The 20,940-nt window shown below is 60.1% G+C and overlaps 2 protein-coding genes across 9 annotated transcripts in view; one reads left to right on the plus strand and one right to left on the minus strand.

Moving 5' to 3' along the window:
• RARA (retinoic acid receptor alpha) overlaps window positions 1–12,679 on the plus strand; it is a 43,578-nt gene extending 30,899 nt beyond the window's left edge. For all 8 annotated transcript variants that reach the window (XM_068530760.1, XM_068530761.1, XM_068530763.1 and 5 more), the window contains 7 exons: window positions 3,813–3,961; window positions 5,271–5,412; window positions 7,443–7,603; window positions 7,839–8,015; window positions 9,273–9,477; window positions 10,318–10,476; window positions 11,124–12,679. In XM_068530760.1, coding sequence (XP_068386861.1) covers window positions 3,813–3,961; window positions 5,271–5,412; window positions 7,443–7,603; window positions 7,839–8,015; window positions 9,273–9,477; window positions 10,318–10,476; window positions 11,124–11,341 — 1,211 coding nt within the window. In that variant the 3' untranslated portion in view covers window positions 11,342–12,679. The remainder of the gene's footprint in view (window positions 1–3,812; window positions 3,962–5,270; window positions 5,413–7,442; window positions 7,604–7,838; window positions 8,016–9,272; window positions 9,478–10,317; window positions 10,477–11,123) is intronic.
• A 5,755-nt stretch (window positions 12,680–18,434) lies between these two features.
• GJD3 (gap junction protein delta 3) lies at window positions 18,435–19,301 on the minus strand. Its single transcript, XM_068531063.1, has one exon. It carries the CDS (start codon window positions 19,299–19,301, stop codon window positions 18,435–18,437), a length of 867 nt encoding a protein of 288 aa, XP_068387164.1.
• Between the last annotated feature and the right edge of the window lie 1,639 nt (window positions 19,302–20,940).

The raw sequence follows: 20,940 nt of genomic DNA on the forward strand, positions 1-20,940 counted from the left end.
TGGGACCCTTCTTCCCATCCTCCCAGAACTGGAGGAAGGTGTCCCCTCCTAAGTGGGGTACTTGGGGCATGGCTGCCATACTCCCTCCACAGCCTTGGCCGCCTTTGCCAGAGGACTGGGGAGGAGATGGGCTCTGAGGCCTTGGGCTCCAGCCCTTGGGGGCAGCTCAGCTCTTTCTGGCCCCAAACTGGCCAGGCGAGGTAGGGGGAAGCCTGGAGTCCAGCGGGCGATGGGGGAAGTGGAGGCCTGTTCCCCCGCACCGTGTGTGGGGCAGGGTGGAGCCAGAGGCCTGTTCCCTTGGTGGGAGTGTCGGGTCTGTGGCAGTGGGCTCAGCCCCCAACGCTTAGTGGGCCGGGAAAGTGGCTGGGAGGGTTGTGGTGGGGTACAGGAAGGGCCTGGAGGCTGGGGATGGTGACTTGAGTGTGTCTAGATTACACGGGGTCATGACCGAACCCCTGGGTGTGTGTAGGTCCTCTGGTGACAGGAGCCCTCCTGCCCCCTCACACCGAGTTCTCCACTCCCTCCTGCCACCTCCACCAAAGGTGGGAAGAGACTGCGCGTGGGCGGGGGGAGAAGACCTTCCCGATCCTGCAGGGCCCCGGGGACCTTGCCTCCCTCCCCCAGAACCCCCGTTTTGGGGCGCCAGAGGACAAGGGGTACACAGGATGTGGCTCTCCATCTGTCCCCCACCAATCTCGCGGCTCACGCCTCCGCCCGCTCCCAGACGTCCAAGAATGTGAAGCACGTGGATGCCCGTAGTGGGGGGAGGGGGAGAGATGCTTATCGGCGGCCGCTGGGTAGGGGCCTTCTTCCGCCGCCGCCGCCGCCGCCGCCGCCGTGCTACACCCAGAGTCACCCCCACCCTCCTCTGGGGTGGAGGAAGGGCGGGACCCAGCGCCGTGCGCCCCCTCCCCGCCCCTCCCCGGGGGCTGCCAGAGGAGCTGCGGAGGAGCGGGCGCCAGCAGGATTGGGAGGGGAGCCGCTGGCCGGGGGCCCGGCTGATTTCCTGCTGATCCCCTCCAGGAAACCGGCCCCTTGTGCGGGCCTTCGAGCGGCTCTGGGGCGCGGGGACTCCGGAGCGTTCTGCCCGCCAGGAGCCGAGCGGGGGCGGGGGAGGGGCAGCCTGGCAGCGCGGGCGGGAGGGGACGCCTGGCTCCCTGGGCCGGTGCCATCCCTTCGCTGGGCGCTGGAACTTTTGAGCTGAGAAGGTGTGGTGCTTCTCCCGCCTCGTCCTTCTGCAGGAAGAGGAGAGATTTGTGGGCTGGGGCCTCTGGGGAGGGAGGTGAGCGGGAAGGGGCCAGGCCGTGGCAGTCCTTCCCCCGCTGGGTGTGCAGAGTTAAGGCTGCGTCCTGACTCTTGCAGAGGCTGGGAGCGTCCTAGAGTGCCCCTGCTCCCCTTGGCTGCTGGCTGGTGGCCCGGGAGGTGGGGACTGGGCCGGGGCTCTGGGTTCAAAGGGCACAGTGGGAAACCTCAGAGCTGTTACCTGGGTGACAGGTGGCGATGTGCTGGGCGTGGGGCGTGCAGACCAGTGTGATAGCCTCAGAGGCAGCCAGCTGCTGTGGGGTGGGCCGCAGGGAGGCCTCACTGAGCCCAAACTGTGTACCCTCACCTTCGGTCATCTCCCCCGTCCTGCCAAAAAGCGCAATTTGAAAAGCACATTCTTCCAGTTTCATAAACAGCCTCTGGACTTTGCTTCAGCTCCAAATTTCTACAGACCTTTGCCCCTCCAGTCAGTCCTGCTCTTAAGCTGCCTGTCCCTCATGTGGGTGTCCGCTGTGTCTCCCCACGGCCCCCTCCCCTCTCTCAACCCCACTCCGTACCCCAAAGCTCCCTCTGTCCTTTCTCCCCCTCCTCTCTGGTCCATTTTAGAGGTCGGGCCTTGGGGGAGGTGGGCCCAGGGCAAAGACTGGATGGGGAGGGAGGTCAGAGCCTCCTTCCTCTCTGGTCTGAACGCTGACTGGGATTCTAGGCCATGGTCCCTCCCCACACCCCCTTGTCCTTGACACCCCCCCACCCCCCACCAGTCTGGATTGTCTATTGTGACTCCTTTTACGTCTTGGAAAAAGTTAGCACAACAAAAGGCTCCTTTGTCGCTCACCCCTCTGCCTCCTGGCCTCACCCAGGCCCCCCAACCCCACCCCCCCCAGCAGCTGTTCTCAGGCCTCTCGCCTGTCTGATTTGCTTGTCTGGCCTCTGGGAGAGTGAGGTGGGGAAAACCAGGCCAGGACAGTTCGATTTGGGGTGAGGAGCAGAGGGTGGGGGAGGTCAGCGAAGAGTCTGGATCGGTGGGGGTGTGGTGTCGGCAGCCACTGATCCTTTGCTGCAGGCTGCTCTCTGGGCAGGGACAGGGACATGGGGCCACAGCAGTGCTGGTCAGCCGGGCTGACCAGGGAAGTGGTGCCCAGGCCCAGCTAAGAGCCAGGAAAGCCCTGCCAAGGTTGTTAGCCTGGTTCCCTGTCATCAACCGCCTGGCAGTCCCTAGTTGTGTTTGCAGGTAAAGGGGGAGGGTAGTAGCATGCAGCTAGCCAGCCCCCCACCCCTCCCCGCCCCCATCCAGGTGCTTCTTTTGCCTGTGCCTGGACTTCGGGGCCACATGAGCCATGAGGTGCTATGAGGTGCTTGGGCAGGAACTCTGGGCCCCTTTGAATTCCAGAACCTCGTGTGCTGGAGTTTGGGGTGAGACTAGACAGGATTCTGGGGTGTGGGAGGAGGCAGGGATCTATCTACTCAGGGAGGCATCCTTGCCCCTCCTTGGCCCTGGGCAAGTGGACTTGGCAAAGCCTCAGGAGGGTGCTGGGTGGCCCCTTGGGAATCTGGGGTTGACTGGGTCACAGTTCTCATCCAGTACAGTACACCCCCAGCTACCCTAGCTTCGGGCACAGACAGCCCCCACGCAGCCCAGCCCTGTTCTGCCCGGGGTGATGGGCATGGGGCCAGGCACTGGGAAGGATTTGTAGGGGGGGGCTGCCCTTGCTGGCTAGGTCACCCTCCTGGCTGCCCTCTTAGAGCTGAATAACAGGAGGGGAGGGGAATAGTAACCGGGACGTAGGACATAGTATCGTATGGAGGCCAGACAGACAGAGCATTGATGGGAACAGACCCCCTTTGTCATGCTTTTCCCCCCAGACAGGGGGCACCCAGAGCAATGGACTTCCGGGGCCCATAGGGACTCTTCTCCCTGTCTCCAGGGGGTCCTCCTGCTTATCTCAGGGAGTCCCCGCCTGCTGTGCCCCAACATTTGTGACTCTGCACACCCTGCCTTGGGTCCCTGGCCAGGGGATTGTTTGGGTGGAGGAGGGGCTGTGGCTGCTGGCAGAGGGGGTGGAGGGGGGAGCGGAAGCAGAGGGGGTGGGGGAGTGGCCGGCTTTGAATATCCTGTTGACCCCAGTTTCCTCTGTCCCCAGCTTGTGTCCTCTTCCCTCCCTCCTCATCAGGCCTTAACTTCCTAACTTGGGGGAGCTGGGGCTGGGCTGCCCAGGGTCCAGGGCTGTGGAACCAGGCTGACACCTACGCCCAACCACCAAGTGTAGCCACGTCCGTGTACAAATCTGATGGTTTATTATCTGATCTTTCTGGTTTTGAAGGTGGGGTCCTGCGGAAGTAGGCAGGACTGAAGGGGTACTGGAGCTTCATTGGCCGCCTCATTTCCCCAGTTGGGCTGGGAAGTCCCAGGTTTCCTGAGACTGTGTCCCTGCCCCAGAGTTTGACTCCTGGCAGCAGTGGCTCCTGGGAGAGATCAGGAGGCAGGGTGGGCACCATATTAAGGATGGTGACCTGGGTCTCTAACCGCCCTTCTCCTCTTGTCTCTCTAGCCATTGAGACCCAGAGCAGCAGTTCCGAAGAGATAGTGCCCAGCCCCCCCTCGCCACCCCCTCTCCCCCGCATCTACAAGCCTTGCTTTGTCTGTCAAGACAAATCCTCAGGCTACCACTATGGGGTCAGCGCTTGTGAGGGCTGCAAGGTGAGTTGAGGGGGTCATTGGGAAGGACCTCCCTGATTAGGTAAATGGGATGTTCCCACTGCCGAGTGCTGGGACTGTGCCCGTGGTGGTGGTGGTGGTGGGTGTCCCTGAAGCTGCTGATCTTACTTCTGTGTGGGGAGGTGGCAGCAGCCTTGGAGGGGAGGAAGCCTTCAGCAGAACCTCCTTCCCCGCAGATGAGCAGGGGTCCCCCAAACCAGAGGTCCCCCTCCTGCCTCAGCTCTTTTCCCCATCATCTCCATCCTCCAGCTGGCAGGGTGTACACCCGCTCTGCTACCGCTGCCCGGGTTGCCATGGTGAGCTGGCTGCCGACCGGCTCTTGGCTGGGGACCCAGGAGGCCTGCCCTCTGTGGCCCTGCCTGAACCTCGCCACGGCAGCCTGGCAGGAGGCCGTTAGGAGCAGGCGCCTTCCCTTGGCCTCTCCTTCAGGTGCCCAGGCTGTGGGCTTCCCAGAGTCTGGCTGGATTTCCACGTGCCCGTGTTTGGCTCCAGGGTGCAGATGTGGCTGCCACCTTCCCAGCAGCTGTGGGCATGGCCTCTCCTCCTCCTCTCCCCAGGGCTTGAGCCTCTGTACCCGTTTCTTCCCCAGAGATTGGGGCTCAGAAGCTGCACAGCTTTGAGGCTTGGGGCCCTGGGCTGCCCCTCAGTGTGGGGCAGAGATCAAGGGCAAAGCACCAGGCCTTGGACTCTGTGTCTGCCTGTCCTGTCTGGTTGTTCTTGGTCTGCCTTAGCCTGTCTGTCAGTCTCTCTGTTAGCCCGTGTGGGCAGCCCCTGACCAGCCTGGTCTACCTGTGATCAGTCTGTGCTGATCACACGTGTGAACGTGTGTTTTGCTGCCTTGCTCCTGAGCGCACTCTCCACCTGTCTGGCCAGCCTGTGTGTGTGTGTCTGTGTGGCCCCTCCTGCTTGCCTTCTCTTCCTGTGCTCTGAGCCCAGGCCTGTGGGTTCCAGAGCTCTGCCTGTCTCTCATCTAGCCCCATCTGCCCCTTTTCTTGAGTCACCAGCAGCCCGAGGTCCTTTTCCCCAGGAGAGAGGAAGCTGGGTCTATGCGTGTGGGTTGGGGGAAGCCCTCTGCCCACCTGCAGTGTTGAGGCGGCAGGTACTGGGTTTCTTCTCGGGGTATCCTTGTAGGCGGACCCTTCTCTCTGCCTTATCTGGTTACTCAGGTAGCTGATGGCCAAAGCCTTGGGGCAGCAGCCGCCTGGCCCTCTGCCCCCACGGCTGAGGCCACAGGCCAGCGCTGTTCCTACTGTGGGTGTGGCTGACCTGACTCCCTGCCCTCCATACCCAGGGCTTCTTCCGCCGCAGCATCCAGAAGAACATGGTGTACACGTGTCATCGGGACAAGAACTGCATCATCAATAAGGTGACCCGGAACCGCTGCCAGTACTGCCGGCTGCAGAAGTGCTTCGAAGTGGGCATGTCCAAGGAGTGTGAGTGCCATGGGCGGGGCGGGGCCATGCATTGGGCAGGGCACGAGTGCCTGGCCCCTAAAGCTGGGTGATCAGGGGCATGTGGATGTGTGTGGATGTGAACGGGCGTGCTCGTGACGTGGTGTACAGGCTTGTGGTTGAGGACGGTTCACCTATAGCTGCAGGGACCTGTCTGTCTGTCTCACTAGTTGTGTGTCCATGTGCGGACAGCCCTTCCTGTTCGAGCAAGGCAGGCTGTGTGTGCTCGCCCACGTGTATGCACGTGTCTGCTCCCGCTGGCTTGCTTCCAGGTCCTGGCTGGCTTTGGGGTGGGGCTCAGAGGTATCCCTGAGACCCTCCGATTGTGCATCTTAGGACAGGGGTGCTGCTGGGTATTTGTGTGTGTGTGGGTGGGGGGGAGGTGCTGCAGGCATAGGGATCTTAGAGCCTTTGTCTGGTGGAACCTGGGACCGGGAGTTGGAAGAGAGAATTGGGACTTCTCCGATTCCAGAGGAACGGGGGCTTCCAGTTTGGGCTCAGCTGAGGCCCGATGGAGGGAGAGAGGGAGGGCTGGACAGGGAGACCCTCTTGTGTTGAAATCATGGGTGTTGCTGTGGTGACCGGTGATTGATGATGTCAGAGATAAATGACGCTGACAGACGCCTCCTTGTCTGCGTGGCCGTTGCCATGGTGCCAGAGCCATGGGGGATGGAGTGGGGGAGGGGGCTGCAGGACCCTCTAGCCCTTTGTGGGCAGGGCAGTGGAAGAAGGAAGCTGGGAGGGGACGAGGGGGGGACACGAGCAGCCCCAGACAGGAGCAGAGGGATCCTGCAGCACCCGGCCACCTCCTTCCTCATGAGGAAGGGGCTGCATTGTCCGGAGCCCAGGAAGTGGCTGCTGTGCGCTGCAGAGCCGGTGACAACTTGGGACCCACAGGCCTGGGACCCTTCCCTGCAGGGCCCAGAACCTCCTCCTCCCTCTGCTTCTGCCACTTTCCGCTCCCAGAGCTTTTCATCACAGAAGGACCAGGGTGGGGACCCCCTCTCCCTTCCACCACCAACTCCCCCTTTCCCTCCCTCCTTCTCCTCTCTGGCTGCTCTGTGCCCCGGAGCTGAGCAGCTGCCATTTCAATAGAATTAAAGCTTCCGAATGATAAACGTCTTGTCACAGCTGCAATTTTCTCTTCCCAAATTATCCCCCCACTCTCTCTCTCCCTCTCCCTTCTCTCCCTTGCACTTTATTGAATTTGCAGAATCGACATGAGTGATCTCCAAATTATGCCTGCCCCCCCACCCCGCTGCCCCTCCCTGGGCCCCCCACCCCCACCCTCTCTTCCTCCAGCGTCAGCAGCCGCCACCACTGGTCCTGTGAGTGATTAGTGTGTCTGGGATAATCGGCTGGTAACGACCCCATCGCTTCTTTAAAGCCGAGTGGTGTGTGCGGCTCAGCGCCCCCGGTGATTTGTCAGCTCCCCCGGCTAATGGGCCGAGAGATTCTCCCACCCGGGCCCCCCACTCTCAGGCTGGGGAGCCCTACTCTTCGCCTGGCCGCCCAAAGAGCTCTCCGAGCCCGTCCCCGGGACCGCAGGGAGACGGCTGCCCGGAGGGCTGGGGGATGGTGGAGGCAGGAGCCGGTCCTCCCTGGAGGCAGGGGGAGCGGGAGGCAGGGAGGCCGAGCACAGACGTGGGACACTCTGCACACGTGCCTTCAGCCCTGGACCCCCCGCGCGTGCGCACCCGGAGTGTGAGCTGGAGTAGATGCGTGGGAGAGCGGGCGTGCGTGCGTGCGGTGGTCACGGGGCCCTGGGGCAGGCCTCGGTGTGTGGGCCGGGTGGGCACGGCGGGGGGCGGGGGGGGCACCGTGTTTTGTCATCCGGCCTGCCTGTGCGCTCGCGTGTGTACGCATTCATGTGCGCGCCCCCGCTGGATGGCCTCCTTTGCAGCTGGCTGCTCTCGGTCTGGTGGGAGGAGCTCGGGCTGGGGATGGACGGGCTTGGGGACGGACCGCCGGCCGCACTTGCCCTCTAACCCCGCGGCCTGGGCCCTCCACAGCCGTGAGGAACGACCGAAACAAGAAGAAGAAGGAGGCGCCCAAGCCCGAGTGCTCCGAGAGCTACACGCTGACGCCGGAGGTGGGGGAGCTCATCGAGAAGGTTCGCAAAGCGCATCAGGAGACCTTCCCCGCCCTCTGCCAGCTGGGCAAATACACTACGGTACGGCCCCCCGGGGGCACCCCTTCTTCTGCCAGGCCTGCCCCTCCGCACCCCTGCCTGGGCCACCGCCGAGTCTCCCCCACCCCGCCCCCCGCCTCCCCTTCCTCCCCGCCGCCTCCCGTTGAGGAGCTCTCAGGAAGTGAAGGCAGTAGAGGGCAGGTCTGCGGGGGCTGGTGGAGCCAGGCTGAGAAGGGTGCCACGAGGGGAAGGCCCTCACTCTCCCCCGTCCTCCCAGAACAACAGCTCAGAACAGCGTGTCTCTCTGGACATTGACCTCTGGGACAAGTTCAGTGAACTCTCCACCAAGTGCATCATTAAGACTGTGGAGTTCGCCAAGCAGCTTCCCGGCTTCACCACCCTCACCATTGCGGACCAGATCACCCTTCTCAAGGCTGCCTGCCTGGACATCCTGGTGAGGGTCTGCACCCTGCCCACCTGGGCACTACCCCCGTGTCCTTGGAGGATGTCCTGCCACTCCAATAACCACCTCCCTAAACGTCCATCTGGAATCGACCTGCCCAAATGCCCACCCACCCAAATAGCCACCCTTCCTCTCCCCCACGTGTCCACCTGCCCACTTAGCCACTCAGCCCCCGGATGTGCACTGGGTCACCCATATAGCTATACACGCATCCATCCACCCTCAGCCCATCTTTCCATCGGACCTTCCTTCCAACCACCCATCTTCCCATCTATTCAGTCTAATAAAGATTCACCTGGGACCCTGTGTGGCCAGGCCTTGAACTGGGTGTCAGGAACAGAGGTGAACACACCACTGTCCCCTCTCGAAAATCTTCTATTGGTGGAGGCAACAGATATGTAAACAGAGCTTGCAAAACTGTGATAAGCGCTGGCTGGAGATGGGGGAGGGCTGTCCCCTCCCTGAAGGACAGAGAGCCACACTGCTGGACCCTAGGGAGGGCGCCCCAGAGGAGGTAGCATCTAGGGGTTTGTAGAAGGGGCGTGTGAAAGGCCTGCTGGGGTGGGACCAGCTGGATTCGGGGGACTGCAGGGCATCTGGAGGCAGGATGGGGGCGAATGGGATTGTCAAATCCAGGGCTGGAGGGAGAACTGTCCTCCCTGTCTTCCCTGATGGGCTCAGCCCACCTGTTCCTTCTGGACCACCTCCAAGGTGGTCGAGATGTGGAATGTTGTGGTGGGATGTGACCAGGCTGCTCTTCCTTATAGGGGTGGGGTGGGAGGTGGGATGCGAGAGGCAGGATCAGGGTTTGAGAGAGCTGAAGACAATATACATTTATGGAGCTCTTGTTGCGTACCCAGTCCTGGGAACTGTAGACATAAATCCACTGTGGTCTTTGCCTTCTTGGAAATTCTAGTTTCCCTCTTAATTCTCTGCATGGAGGCAGGATGAGCTCGATCAGCTGTCTTAATACGGAAGCCACTGGTCATGTGTGGCTATTTAAATTTAAATTAATTAAAATTAAATTCAGCTTTTCAGTTGCACTTGCCACATTTCAAGTGCCCAGCGGCCACACTGTGGCCGGTGGCTACTGTATTACATGGTGCAGGCGTAGAGTGTGTCCAGCATTGCAGAAGGTTCTATGGGACAGCACTGGTCTGGCTGCCCGCCAGGTGGTCCTCGGGGGTTGCTGGTGCTAGAAGTGCTGGGGGATGTGAGTTCCTGAACTCGAGAACCCTCTGCATCCAGATCCTGCGGATCTGCACGCGGTACACGCCCGAGCAGGACACAATGACCTTCTCGGATGGGCTGACCCTGAACCGGACCCAGATGCACAATGCCGGCTTCGGCCCTCTCACGGACCTGGTCTTCGCCTTCGCCAACCAGCTGCTGCCCCTGGAGATGGATGATGCTGAGACAGGGCTGCTCAGTGCCATCTGCCTCATCTGTGGAGGTGGGCAGGGGGCCTGGGTCTGGGGGCCAGGCCCAGGGTGGTGGTACGACCCCCAGAGCCTCTCCCGGGGAGGAGCTCAGGGATCATCAGATCAGAAAGGGACCTGTCCGACCCCTGTTAGAGGGGGAAACCGAGTCTCAGAGGAGCAGGGTCTGGTCTGCAGCCACACGGCAAGGGAGTCGTGATGGAGACCTGGATTCTGGTTCCCTGTTTCCAGGCAGTGCTCCTTGTAGGGGGCTTAGGAGTTGAGGACTTGAAGGTCAGACCACCCAGGTTCAAATCCTGGCCAATGTGTGACCTTTAACAGGTTGCTGAACTTCTCTGAGCCTCTATTTCTGTAAAATGGGGGCAGTAATGGTCTTCCCCTCATAAAGTTGATGGGAGGATTAGGAGGTAATAAATAAGGCACAGTGTGCCCAGAATAAGACCCAGTAAATGTTGGCTGCTGTTATTATTTTATTATTATGAGTTCTACCTTATCAGGCTGGTGTCCAGAATAATGGGCAGGAGTGGGCGACCTGTCTCTGATGGCACTGCCATCAGAGTGCTGTTCAGGGATCCCACCTCCATGAACTGGGCTCTCAGGGCGACCTTTGGGCAACCCCTGTCCCCAGCCCCTCTTTGCTCACATTTGAGAGCCTCGTAGGGCCTTTATGTGTGGGGACCGCCCCCGCCCCTCCCCCCTCCCCCCCTCCCCCCCGCCCCTAACCCCCGCCCCCCAGCAGAGAAGCTCAGTCCGTGGTCTGGGCAGGCATGCCCCCTGGTGGTCAAGGCTGGAAGTGCAGCTGTGTTCCTCGCTGGGCTAGGGCAGCGACTCAGCGGGCATCTCTGCTTCCTCAGACCGGCAGGACCTGGAGCAGCCAGACAGGGTGGACATGCTGCAGGAGCCGCTGCTTGAGGCACTGAAGGTCTATGTGCGGAAACGGAGGCCCAGCCGCCCACACATGTTCCCCAAGATGCTGATGAAGATCACAGACCTGCGAAGCATCAGTGCTAAGGGTGAGGCTCCCACACCTGGAGATGCCCCATGTGTCTGCTGGGGCTGGACCCCAACACCTGGCCCAGGACCCACCGTCCATGTCTAGGGTCAGGCCTCCTGCATCTGAGCTGACACCCCACGTCTTTGTGCCCATGTGATGCCCCACTCACCGGACCCCACCTTGCCTAGGTGACCCCTGCCTGCGAGCCCCAAGGTGGCAGTGTCATCTTTGCGTGGGGGTTAAGGGCATGGCTCTGGAACCAGACTGTGTGGGTGTGTGTGCTTGAGCAGGTCAGAGAACAGCTCTGAGCCTCAGTTTCCCATCTGAGGAGTGGGGATAATGATGGTGTTTACAGAGCTGTTTTGAGATGTCAGTAGGAGAGTCCACAGCACACGGCGCATAGGAAGGGCCCAGTGTCAAGCCCAGGCGGTCTGACCCCAGAGCCCGAGTTTGGAACCACTTTGCCCTGCTGCCCCTCAGCCGTGGGGGCTTAGGAGGGCTGCCTTATGTCGAAGAGCTGAGCCCCGACTTCAGTGCACGGTGGAAGCTGATGTTGGTAGTACTGGTCCTCCCACCCCCTCTCCCCTCCCTCCTGGAGCCACACTTGCTTGGTGGGGCTGGAGGAGCAGGGCGGGCATGCTGACCTCTGTCCCTCCTTTCCTGCAGGGGCTGAGCGGGTGATCACGCTGAAGATGGAGATCCCGGGCTCCATGCCACCTCTCATCCAGGAAATGTTGGAGAACTCAGAGGGCCTGGACACTCTGAGCGGACAAGCGGGGGGCGGGGGGCGGGATGGGGGCGGCCTGGCTCCCCCGCCCGGCAGCTGCAGCCCCAGCCTCAGCCCCAGCTCAAACAGAAGCAGCCCGGCCACCCACTCCCCGTGACTGCCCGTGCCCCGTGGACACAGCCCTCGCCCCGTGCCCTGGCTTTTCTCTGCCTTTCTACCAACCATGCGACCCCCGCCAGCCCTGCCCCCCACCCGTCCTCCCTTCCCTGGGGGACCGGAGGGAGGCGGCGGCGACTCTTCGGACAGAGGCCCGGGCCTGCGATGGACTGCCCGCTCCTGCAGATGTCAGGGCTGACATCGGGGGCAAGGACTGAGTGAGGACCCCTGGTCCCGGGCCTCAGGATGGGGCCCAGGGGCCTCGTGTTCATCAAGACACCCCTCTGCCCACCTCTCCGCATCTTCATCACCAGCAAATGCCAGGACCTGGCTCCCCCATCCTCAGAACTCACAAGCCATTGCCCCCCCGTTGGGGAACCCCCCTGCCTCGGTTGGTGACAGAGGGGGTGGGCCGGGGTGGGGGATTCCCCCTGTACATACCCTGCCGTACCAACCCCCAGGTATTAATTCTTGCTGGTTTTGTTTTTATTTTAATTTTTTTTTTTTTTTGGTTTTGATTTTTTTAATAAGAATTTTCATTTTAAGCACATTTATACTGAAGGAATCTGTGCGGTGTATTGGGGGGAGCTGGATTCAGAGCTGGAGGGGGGTGGGTCCTGGGGGAGGGGAGTGGCTCAGAAGGGGCTCCCCCTCTCTAAGTCCCTGTGCCCCCTAAGCCCTCCTCCCCAGCCTTTTCCTCATCAGTTTTCTCTTTAAAACTGTGAAGTATTAACTTTCCGAGGCCTGCCCTCCCCTCTCCCTCTGCCTAACCACTGGGCGTGGACAGTTTCCCCGGCAACCCCTGGAAGGAGGGGGCTCCCCCAGGAGATGGGGCAGGGGCAAAGCAAGGGGGCCTCAGAACATAAAGGCGTGTGTTTCTCAGCCTCGTGTCCTTGGCAGTGCTGCCTCCTCACCAGAGCCCACATCATCGAAGCCCTCCAGCCCCACCCCGCGCCCCGTGAAGGCGCTGGCCAGGGGGTCCGAGCTGCCCCTGCCCCCCAGCCTCACAGCCACCAGCACCGCCCGCAGGGCCCCCAGACACACACACACACACACACAACACACACAGTGGACAGACGGGCCGGCAGACACTTGTGGCCTGAGTTCCTCCATTTCCCTGGCCTACCCCACCCCCGTGCCCCCTCCTTGCCCCGCAGGACGGGCCTACAGGGGGCCCCCTCCCGTCACCCCTGCACCCCGGGTTGGGGGAGCTGGCTCTGCCCTGCCCTCCTTGCCCCGGGGTTGGGGTCTCATCCCCCCAGAGCCCGCTGGTGCACCTGTTACTGTTGGACTTTCCACTGAGATCTACTGGATAAAGAATAAAGTTATATTTATTCTACACGTGCCTCAGAGCCTCGCTGCCTCGCTGCCTTCTCTCGGTGTCTGGGCAGGGGCTGGGGGTCAGCTGTGGGCACTGGGGCGGGGGGGGGGGCCAAGCCGCCTTTGCAGCCTGCCTTGCTGTGCTGGGATCTTTGGAGACCCTATGGAAGGAGATGGGCCTGCCCTTAGAAAGCCCTTGGTCTAGGGGCTTTCACAGCCCGTTAGGGACCCCAGTGTGGAGTGGGGGAGGGGAGAAAGGGAAAGACTGCCTGCGCCTTCAGGGAGTCCCCGGTCCGAGGGAGAAAGCCACCTCGGCCCTCAGAGAGTCTCTAGCCCTTGGGAAGCCAGAGGTTGAGTCTGGGGCGGGGGGGGTCACTTAGTGGCGGAAGAGTTCTATTTTTGGAGTGACCACAGATGACCTTCACAGCAGGAGTGGCAGTTGGCATGGGGACCTGGGTCAGGGGCTCGTTGCAACCTAAGAAGAGCTCAGGATTGGGATGGAAACTTGGGAGGCCAGCCCTCTTGTCCCTCTGCCTCCAGGAAGAATTGTCCTGCCCTCCCCTGTCCACCCCTAAGCTCACTTCTGTGGGCAGGAGGCACAGAGGACAGACAGGTGACAGGGCACCTGGATGCTCCTGGTTGAGAGGACGGAGTGTGACGGGCCTTGAGGGTCCTCAGAAGCCAGTTTTCCCCCCCTCCCCCCCTCTACACATCAAGGCCCAGAGAGGGCAGTGCCCTTGCCCGTGGTCACACAGCAAGTTAGTGGCAGATGGGGGAACAGTACTAAGGGCTCCTACCTCTCAGCCAGGGCTCTTTCCTGGATCCCTGAAGCCCTTGAAGAAGCATCAAGCACTGAGATCTTGGGGGGCGGGGGGCGTCTGGGAAGGTGGCAGTGGAGGCTGCGTTTGGGGAGGGTTAGCAGGGCGCCTGGGCGAGAAGAGATTCCTGGGCGGGAAGAGTTCCTTCCACGGGGGCCCACCTGCCATTTCTACTTTAGCCATCAGGTGGAGCCAGATCCTCACTTATGTCACAGTCTGGCCCAGGCTGGAGTGGGTGCTGAGGACAGAGGCTCTCTTCCTCTAGCAAATATTTTCTAACGCTTTCTAACAGGTTTCCTTATGAACCTGACATAATTTAACATAACATACCAAACACATGCTTTAAAAAGTCACCATGCCGTCACACTATATTGTAAAGGAGAAATTCAGGGAAAGTACTGTGAATTTCCATGTGTCAATGCTTGGGCCCAATCATTGGGCAGACAGGACACAGTCCTATGCTTGCTTCTATTTTTATTTATGCATTTATTTATTTATTTATTTATGGCTGTGTTGGGTCTTCGTTTCTGCGCGAGGGCTTTCTCCAGTTGCGGCAAGTGGGGGCCACTCTTCATCGCGGTGCGCGGGCCTCTCACTATCGCGGCCTCTCTTGTTGCGGAGCACAGGCTCCAGACGCGCAGGCTCAGTAGTTGTGGCTCACGGGCCCAGTTGCTCCGCGGCATGTGGGATCCTCCCAGACCAGGGCCCGAACCCGTGTCCCCTGCACTGGCAGGCAGACTCTCAACCACTGCGCCACCAGGGAAGCCCCGTTTGCTTCTATTTTTAACTAACATTTGGATTTAAAAGAAGTAAGAAGGTCAGAAGCTATTCTGTACAAGGAGCCCAGGAAAATTAAAGAGTATGGGTGGATAAAAACCAATAACAAGGGCTTCCCTGGTGGCGCAGTGGTTGAGAATCTGCCTGCCAATGCAGGGGACACGGGTTCGAGCCCTGGTCTGGGAAGATCCCACATGCCGCGGAGCTACTAGGCCCGTGAGCCACAACTACTGAACCTGCGCGTCTGGAGCCTGTGCTCCGCAACAAGAGAGGCCGCGATAGTGAGAGGCCCGCGCAACGCGATGAAGAGTGGCCCCCGCTTGCCGCAACTGGAGAAAGCCCTCGCACAGAAACGAAGACCCAACCCAGCCAAAAAATAAAATAAAATAAAATAAATTAATTTAAAAAAAAACCAATAACGAATAATAAAACCATGCAAAAAAAAAAAAAAAATCCCAAACTAAACCCTTAATGTTTTATATGTAAAACAGGGTCAGGTTTTGGGTTCAGGTAATTATAAAGAGGTTGTTCACTATGTAAATGTCAGTGGGACATTCTAAAGGAGTGTGTGACAATTCTTTATTGTGGGGGGACATTGGCATTCCTAGCCCTTACCCACCAAATGCCAAGAGGGTGCCCCTCATTGTGACGACTAAAGCAGTGACGCCCACACTTACAAAGCGCCCCCCTTGGGATAGTAACTTTGCTGCTGGGGCTTGAGGTTGCTCTGGATGGTTCATAGTTCACTGTAGAGCAGAGTTTCTTATCTACGGCACAAGTGACATTTTGGGCTATGATTTATTTGTTGAGAGGGGCCGTCCTGCACACTGTAGGATGTTCAGCAGAATCCCTGGCTTCTATCCACTAGTTGCACCTTCCCTCAAGCTGTGACAACCAAATATATCTGCAGACGTTGCCCAATGTCCCCTGGGGGGCAAAATCGCCCCCAGTTGAGAACCACTGCTGGAGTCTGGTCATCGAGGGCTGACATGTGCTTTGCCTATGGGAGCACAGGGCAGAGGCATTTAACCAGGCCTGGAGCAGGGCTCGGAAGGCTTCCTGGAACAGGTGCTCCCTCCCAGCTAAATCTCTAAGGGGAAGAGTTAGCCAGGTGGAATGCATAGGTAATAAAAAGCTTCCGGTGATCAGAAACTATCCCCAGCTCTGTGTTTTAACAATTTCAGGTTTCGGTTGAGAAGGCAGAACATGTGAAGCTGTAGAGGCTGGGACAGACTGGTCAAGGCCAATTCAGGAGCTGGACTTGATCCTGAGGGCAATGGCAGTGAAGGATTTGAAGCCAGTGAGTGAGGTGTTCAGATTAGAATTGCAAGGGACGGGCGCAGAGGCTGAGGAAGGGAGTACCCCAGGCCATCAGTGACTGGCTGACCCTGCGCAGCCTCTGAAGGGGTGGAGAAGAGTGGCCAAGGGGAGGAAATGCTTAGGTGGTAAAACAGGAGGACCAGGTGATTGATGGTATGTGGAAGGTGGGCAGAGGACGGGCTCTGGCAACAACAGACCGAGGTGGCCGGGGTGGATGGGGACCCCAGCCACTGAGAGGAGAGCTAAGGAAGTTGGGGCACCGTTTGAGTTACTGGTGACCCCCTCCACGGCCCTCACTCCACTCCTGCCACACCAGCCTCCTTGTTGGCCTCCAAGACCTCCAGCTTATTCCTGCCTCAGGACCTTTGTTCTTGCCATTCCCTCCAATGGGAATGCTCTTCCCGGAGAAGCTTCATGGCTGGCAACTTGCTATGTTCTGCTCCCCGTGTCACTCCTTGGGGGTGTCACTCTCTCTCCCCTTACTCTTTACACCGGCTGCTGGTACAGTCTATAATCATCGTCTGCCTTCTCCACCAGAATGTCAGCTTCACAGGGGCAAGTTTTGTTCACCACTGGAGCCCAACACCTTGAATCCGCTAATACAGCAGCCACTCGCCACAGGTGGAGACCGAGTCTTAGATACGTGGCTGGTCCAAATTGCGATGTGCTCCAAGCGCGGAACACACACCAGACTTCCAAGACTTAGTACAAGACGAAGAATGTAAAACATCTCCTCGATACTTGTTTTATATTGATGGTGTGTTGAAAAAATACTTAAAGAAAATATATTACTAAAATGAATTTCACCTGTTTCCTTTCACTTTGTAATGTGGCTAATGGAAAACTTGGAATTATATAGGTGGCTCACATCCTCTTTCTATGAAACAGTGCTGATCTTGAACACTGCCTGGTGTACACTATGTGCTCAAGAAGTATTTGTTGAATGAATATCTATGGAAAACAGCTGGACATTCACATCTGCGTTTGTGTGGAAGGGTCCAGGCGGGAGACACAGAACTCACTGTAGGTGGAGGGACGGTGGCACACACCGTGAGCATGGGTAAGTGCTTGGGCCTGGGGAACACCTCCAGCTCCTCATCCAGAGCAAGTTTACTGAGCACCTACTATGGGCCTGCGAGGCGGACAGAGCTATGCATCCAGCAGAAGTGCTGCCTTGGGGCCTCCAGCTCTGGTTTGGGGGTTGGGCTGTCTGTACAGGAAGGCATCTGTTTTCTTCCCAGGTGAGACCAAAAGGCAGGTAGGCATTAATTAGCTAGGGGAAGGGGGCGCTGCAGAGACGGAAGCCGCTCCAGGCAAAGGAACACTTAGAAGCAAGACTGGGTCCCGTGCTTGGTAGGAACAGAAAATTTGGTACGGTTTGGGGCATGGCAACCCTGGAGAAGCCAATGGGAGGGGGCCTGATGAAGCAGGGCCAGACGTGCAGGGCTTCAAAAGCCTCGTTCAGGTGCTGGACTTACCCTGAGGACGGGGAAGCCCCAAGGACGTTAAGTAGGGGGGCTATTTAGAAAGACTCCTCCAGCTGCTGTGTGGAGCCAGGCAGGAAAGCTGAGGAAGAGGCGTGAAGGAAAGGAGGACAGAGAGGAAGCGACCAGGGACATAGAAGACTGGGGCGCTGGCAGCCTGCTCAGCAGGGTCTGGTGAAGCCCCAGAGGTGTGGTTAGATGGCGGCCCCTGGATTTTTCAGTTTGGTGCTGGCTGCTTATGGAGAGCATCCCCACTGGGGCGGTGAAGGAGGAAGAAGATGGGGGCAGAGGAGAGATAGGAGGGGAACAGGAGGCAGACGCGTAGACAGATCCTTGTATTTCCCCGGGGGTGGGGGCGGGGTGGGGAGGGAGGAGGGGAAGAGGGCTGCAGGAAAATGCAGGGCCAGGAGCGCGTTCTGGGGGAGGTTTCTTCTGAGGATGTTTATGGACTGGGGTAACAGCAGCAGGGCGAAGAGGGGGAAGCTAGAAAATAGTCCTGCCCTCTGACCCCACTGCCCACCCCCACTCCATCTCCATGAAAGGAGGGCCCAGCCACTTTGCCCAGGCCACAAGGTCGAGAGTGTAGATGGTGCCCAGACTGAGGCCTCCCCTCCACCTCCCTTCCGGTGTGGGCTCCATCAGGAGGGCAGATCATCCTGTGATGCCCCTGCAGGTAGGGGGGGAGCCACCGTGGCTGCTGCTGGCACTGGATCCTGGCCACTCGCACAGTGCGTGTCAGAGATCACACACATAGCTCACACAGGGCACACAGATGCACGCGCATACGCAGAACGCACACGGGGTGGGCCCACACACGCACAGAGAGCCTGCAGAGGTTGGACATGTGCTTATGCACACGCGTGCACAACCAGAGCTCACCCAGGATATATGCGTGCATGCACACACACACACAAAGAGCTCACACAGCTTTTACGTGTGCTTGGGCACCCACAGCTCACACCGTATGTGTGTGTACATGTGTGTGCACATACACAGAGGGCCCACACAGAGGCCACGCCTCAGTCTGAACAAGGAGCGGCCCCCAGGGATGCTGGTATCACTGTTGTTTTTGTCCCCGGTAAAACAACCCGGGCTCCACCGTACCCTCCACTTTGCACTAGCTCTGCCCTCCTCTCGTCCACTTTCTCTCAGCCCTCCGCCTCCTTCCTTTTTGCCTGGATGACGGCACCAAGGACCGGCCTTAGTTCATTAGGTGTCCCCAGCTTGGCTGGGAGCTGCAGATGCTGCCCGGCGGGCCATGCCCCCTGTGTGTCATCTGCTGGGCAGGGGACCCTGCGAACAGTTGCTGCAGAGCCGCTTCTCGCTCCGGGGTGGTGGGGTCTGGCCTCTGACCTCACCCCCGCCCCAGGCAGTTCTAGATGGCCAGGTCCTGGCGGACGGTGGCCAGCGATGCCTTGCTGCGGCCGCTGCCGCCCTCGCTGTCGCAGGCCGGCGCCCGGTGAGCGTAGGAGGGCGGGGCGTAGGGGTCGGGCCCCGGGCGCCTGGCGGGCAGGGCGGGCGGCGGCGGCGGGAGCAGCTGCTGCGCCTCCTCGTGCGCGCGGTTGCAGCGGTTGTCGCGCTCGGCCGCCTGGCGACAGTGGCCGGCGCGCGTGCGGCCCTTCCAGAGCAGATGGCCCAGCTCGGCCACGCTGAGCAGCGCCGAGAGCAGCCCCACGGCGAAGTAGAAGATCACGAAGACGGTCTTCTCGGTGGGCCGGCTCACGAAGCAGTCCACCGTGTGGGGGCACGGGGCACCGGCGCACACGAAGTGCGGGGCCACGCGGAAGCCGTAGAGCAGCGCCTGGCCCGCCAGGAAGGCCAGCTCGGCCAGCAGGCGCAGCGCCACGCTCAGCAGGTAGCAGCGGCGCGCGCCGCGGCCCTCCGGGCGCCCCGGGGGCCCCAGCGACCCCGCCCCGCCGGCCGCGCCGCCCGGCTCCTTGCTGGCCCGGTGCACAGAGTAGATGACGAAGAGCACCGGGGGCGCCGACAGCAGCAGGATGTGGAAGAGCCAGAAGCGGTAGTGGGAGACGGGGAAGGCGCGGTCGTAGCAGGTCTGGCGACAGCCCGGCTGTAGCGTGTTGCACACGAACTCCTCCTGCTCGTCCTCGAACACGGCGCCGCCCACCGTGGCCAGCACCAGGATGCGGAAGATCAGCATGACCACCAGCCACAGGCGGCCCACGAGCGGCGACTGCAGCTGCACGGCGTCCAGCAGCGAGCCGAGGAACGCCCACTCCCCCATGGCGCTGGGGATGGACGCGGGGCGGGCAGTCAGAGGCTGAAGGAACGGGATCCCCAGCCCTCCGTGCCCGTCGGGGTGGAGTCAGTTAGACCTCCTCTAACTTCGAGGTGAGCCAGGGGGTCAGCCAGGCCTGGGTTTAACAGGGACTTTGTGGGAACAAAGGGCTTAGCAAGGGGCGCGGGGGCGGCAGGGGTTAGGTGATTCTCCACTATGGGCGCTGGGGAGGAGCTCCACCCTGGTGCTCTAGTCAGACACCCACAGGCCTGCTGGGTTGGACCCTGTGCTCCTCCAGAGTCCAGGTTGGTGGGAAAGAACCTTGGAGACCAGCCCCCCCCCCCACCCCTCCCCACCCCCCCACCCCCCACCCCCCGCGGCCTCTGACTGCATTTGTAGAAGCGGAAACCCAGCAGCGCCCTCATGTGCTCAAGGATGCTTTCTGTGGGCAAGAGTGGTGCCCCAAACCCAGCTCTCCGTCGGACCCAATTTGGTACCCCTGGGAGAAGTGGAGCCAGCAGACCCAGAAGGACCCACCTCCTTCTTTCTCCGCCCAGTTTCCTGCCCTTTTTACTGCAGTGAACTGCTCTCAGAATTGCGGAGCGGACACAAAGGTAACCCCACTTCCATAACTCTACCCAATGTCCTAGGTGTCCCCTGCCATCTGAGCCCAGTGTGGCAGGAATGCCGGCCCACCTTCTCCCATCTCCTCCCTGGTGTCCCTGTTTCCAGCCTCCCATATCTCCCGAGAACCTCCCCAACTCCCCCCACCCCTCACAGGTCCCACAGGCCCCTGATGCCCCCAGACTCTCACCCGTATGTAACCACTCGCCCTGTAGCTGACGCTGGGATGTTAAAGCCGAGTAAAGGACCTTGGGAGATGGCTGGGACCTGTTCCTCCTGGTCCCTCTTTCATTTCCCCTTTCGGATTTTGCCGGGATGGATGACAAGACAGGATGGCTGAGAGGGGCTAGCTCTCCCCCTTCTCTTAAAGGGACAGGGTGACCCTGTTGGCTGGCTCCACCCCTGAGAACAGACCCAGGGCCACACCCCTTGCTGGGCTCTGCCAGCCTCCCTTTCCATCCCCTCACCCGCCCCCACCCCACGGCTGTGTCCCCAACTGGAAATGAGGGAAGGGGTTAACCAGAGCTGCCTCTCTCTCTCTCTTTTTTTAAATAAATTTATTTATTTATTTTTGGCAGCGTTGGGCCTTCGTTGCTGCGCGCGGGCTTTCTCTAGTTGCAGCGAGCGGGGGCTACTCTTGGTTGCGGTGCGCGGGCTTCTCATTGTGGTGGCGTCTCTTGCTGCCGAGCACGGGCTCCAGGCGCGCGGGCTTCAGTCGTTGTGGCACGCGGGCTTCAGTAGTTGTGGCTCACAGGCTCTAGAGCACAGGCTCAGTAGTTGTGCTGCATGGGTTTAGTTGTTCCGCGGCATGTGGGATCTTCCTGGACCAGGGCTTGAACCTGTGTCGCCTGCATTGGCAGGCGGATTCTTAACCACTGTGCTACCAGGGAAGCCCCAGAGCTCCCTCTTTTATTGAAGGAAGCCTATCGCCAATAAATTCCCCCAAACTGGAAGGCCTAGGTCCACTATCAAGTGACTGTCCCCTCTGAAGGCCGTCTTCAGGGCTGGAGCGAGGTTTGCC

The sequence above is a fragment of the Eschrichtius robustus genome, chromosome 20, assembly GCF_028021215.1.
Source record: "Eschrichtius robustus isolate mEscRob2 chromosome 20, mEscRob2.pri, whole genome shotgun sequence".
NCBI classification, from domain to species: domain Eukaryota; kingdom Metazoa; phylum Chordata; class Mammalia; order Artiodactyla; family Eschrichtiidae; genus Eschrichtius; species Eschrichtius robustus.

Excerpts from the sequence above, each read along its gene's own strand:
- GJD3 (XM_068531063.1), bottom strand. The coding sequence starts at position 19,301 with ATGGGGGAGTGGGCGTTCCTCGGCTCGCTGCTGGACGCCGTGCAGCTG.